Source organism: Syzygium oleosum, unplaced genomic scaffold, assembly GCF_021117445.2.
Source record: "Syzygium oleosum isolate NSW1041296 unplaced genomic scaffold, Sole_v2.1 Sole_v2.32, whole genome shotgun sequence".
NCBI lineage: Eukaryota > Viridiplantae > Streptophyta > Magnoliopsida > Myrtales > Myrtaceae > Syzygium > Syzygium oleosum.
The window spans coordinates 684,798-687,544 of record NW_026607516.1 but is presented as its reverse complement, the minus strand read 5'-3'; the positions used below and the strand labels follow the sequence as shown (position 1 = coordinate 687,544).

The 2,747-nt window shown below is 47.0% G+C and overlaps 1 protein-coding gene across 1 annotated transcript; it reads left to right on the top strand.

The window, feature by feature from the left end:
- The first annotated feature begins 684 nt into the window (after window positions 1-684).
- LOC115686493 (ethylene-responsive transcription factor 5-like) lies at window positions 685-2,059 on the top strand. The gene has a single exon (XM_030611811.2). It carries the CDS (start codon window positions 904-906, stop codon window positions 1,903-1,905), a length of 1,002 nt encoding a protein of 333 aa, XP_030467671.2. The 5' UTR covers window positions 685-903; the 3' UTR covers window positions 1,906-2,059.
- The last annotated feature ends 688 nt before the right edge of the window (window positions 2,060-2,747 follow it).

Below are 2,747 nucleotides of genomic sequence, written 5' to 3'. Positions count from 1 at the left end.
GATTGACTCGATCCTACAAATAAAGTCATTTCTAACTTAAAATAACCAAAATTTGTCACTTTAGCTTTCTCGACGTGAAAAAATGTTGGCAACTGATGCTTGCCAAGTGCATACTACATATACTAGAGGCCAACATGTTCATGTATCTTTCGAATGCCGGAATGGGTGAACTCGTCCGACGTCTTAACCCGCTCCAACATTAATTGGGTGGTTTCCAATGCATTTAGCTTTAAGTAAATTCATGGTTGACATATCGTCGTCATTCATTATTTTCAAGCACGTTAAATTGCCCGAACGATCCCCGGATGACTTACTATAAAGGGTGAGCGATTTCTAATTTCTTACTACGCGGTGATCATTTTCCTCTAAGATCAGAAATTGGAACCCTCAGGCGATGCAACTTGCATTGCTTTGAATTGGTGAACCCATTAACACCGTCAAAAAGGAGTGTAAAAAAAAGGGTCCTAAATCGTCGTCGACTACAGAAAGAAAAGATGACCGCAACTGTTCTTTCCTGAAAAAATGTACAGTAACTACACGACAAAAACCTGGGGCGAACAGTTTTACTGCAAAAAGCGATCGTCGCCGTTGATGCCCGCCTTGACTTTCAAACAAACGAGTTGATCCAACGGCAAGAATGCATTACGATCACAGAGAGAGAGAGGATAAGAAGGAGAGAGGAAGGTAGAAGGAGAAGGAGAAGCGGAGGAACCACTCAACGAAAGCTCCTCCAAAGTTTGATGAATTCAACCCCTTTCTCTCCCTCTCTCTCTCTCTCTCTCTCTGTCTATAAACACTCTCCTCCACTCTCTCCTCCACTCTCATCCAACATCCACAATCAATCTCTCTGTCTCCTCTCCCTCTCTCTCTCTCTCTCTCTCTCTAACCCGAGCTCCTTCGGAAATGGCGACTTCGTCGAGCACCGAAGTGTCCACGAAGCTTCAGCTCATCGAGCAACATCTCCTCGGCGAGTTCTCCCCGATGGGAGCCGCCTTCCCGGCTCATCTCGCCGCCGCCGCCGCCGCCGCCCCATCCTCATACTCCATCGCTTTCGGACCCGCTATCGAACCCTCTTGCTCCGAATCTCTCTCCTCCGTCTCCTTCTCCGGCTTCGGTTGCCTCCCTAATGAAGACCTCTTCGAGTTTGACGTCAGCTCGTTCGCCTTCGAGCAAAACCAGAGCGACAGCTTCGCTTTCGAAGCGAAACCTCAAAAGCTCGACTTAGTCCCTCCGGTGGCTGCGAATTCGAGCTCGTCGATGAGCTCCGAAACGGAGTCGTTCTTCGAGTTTGAAGCGAAACCGGTAATATTTGGCGAAACAGCCTCGAAAACCTCGCAATCGAGCAAGAAGCCGTCGCTGAAGATCGCGCTGCCGAGGAAAGTCGAGTTGCTGCGATTCGCCGAGCCGAATCAGACGGTTCAACAAGGTTCAAATCAAGTGCGCGACGAGCAGAGGCACTATAGAGGAGTCCGGCGGCGGCCGTGGGGGAAGTTCGCGGCGGAGATCCGAGACCCGAACCGGAAGGGCACGCGCGTCTGGCTCGGCACCTTCGACACCGCGATCGAAGCCGCGAAGGCCTACGACCGGGCCGCCTTCACGCTCCGCGGCTCGAAGGCGATCCTCAACTTCCCTCTCGAGGCCGGCAAGACCAAGCAGCAGCCGCCGGCAGCGGCCCCGGCCGATGGCAAGAAACGATGCCGTGAGGAGGAGGAGAGCAAGGTCATGGTGAAGAAGGAGAAGGTGGTGGAGTCAGATGCAGGCAAGGGTAGGGACGTTCCTTTGACGCCGTCTAGTTGGTCGGGTACTTGGGACTGTGATGTCGCGACGGGGATCTTCGACGTTCCTCTGCTGCCGCCGTTATCTCCGATTCCGACGTTGGGGTTTCCGCGGCTGATGGTCACGTGAGAAGTGTCTTTGTCTTTTTGCCTTCTGTCTTTGGGAGAGACGATGTGCATAGTTTGGTGATGTTAGGAATAGGTGCTCAGAAGATGGTTATTGAGATGAATGATCACTTTGTCGTGTACGTAATGCATGGGAAATGACAATTTTTTGGCTTAAATTAAGGTGTCTAATTGATTGAAACACTCGAGAAAAATAGAAAATTGATTATCGGGGTCGAACTAAATCCAACCGAATATGGTAGTTTTCCCGTTATGGAAAGGCCACGGCGACGGCGTATCGCAACGACAAATATACACAAACTTTTATTTATCAGCTTTTGTGAATATTTCTTTACCCCTAGTATTACTCTTAGTAATACGAGTCCCTAAACATATCATACGTAAATATATCACAGGCTTTCCTCATGCATATAGTTACTAAAGTTGAAACATGCCAAATCTAGGCGAAGGTAAGGGAAGTAAAAAAGACTTGCTGGATCAGTCCCTTCCGTGGAACAAATCTAGGCGTATAAAGGATGTTCTTCTGAGCATCTCCCCTTTTTTTTTTCTGGCAAAAAAAAGAAAAAGGATGTACAGAAGAACATACAAATGACCATTTAAGACATTATGGTTTTGTTGATCAAGCTCACTATTCTTAACATCCATTTATTTCGTGGAAGATGAACGATTTGAAAAATATTTTTCATCATCGACAACAATTCATACATAAACACTTTCGTGGTATGAAAATATTTTTCCTTTATTCATTTTTGTAAGTAATATAAGCCATCATTTTTAAGAAAATAATTTTCAAAATGTGAATTTTCTGCGAGACAAACGGACTCTCAATAATCATCTCAAGGAACT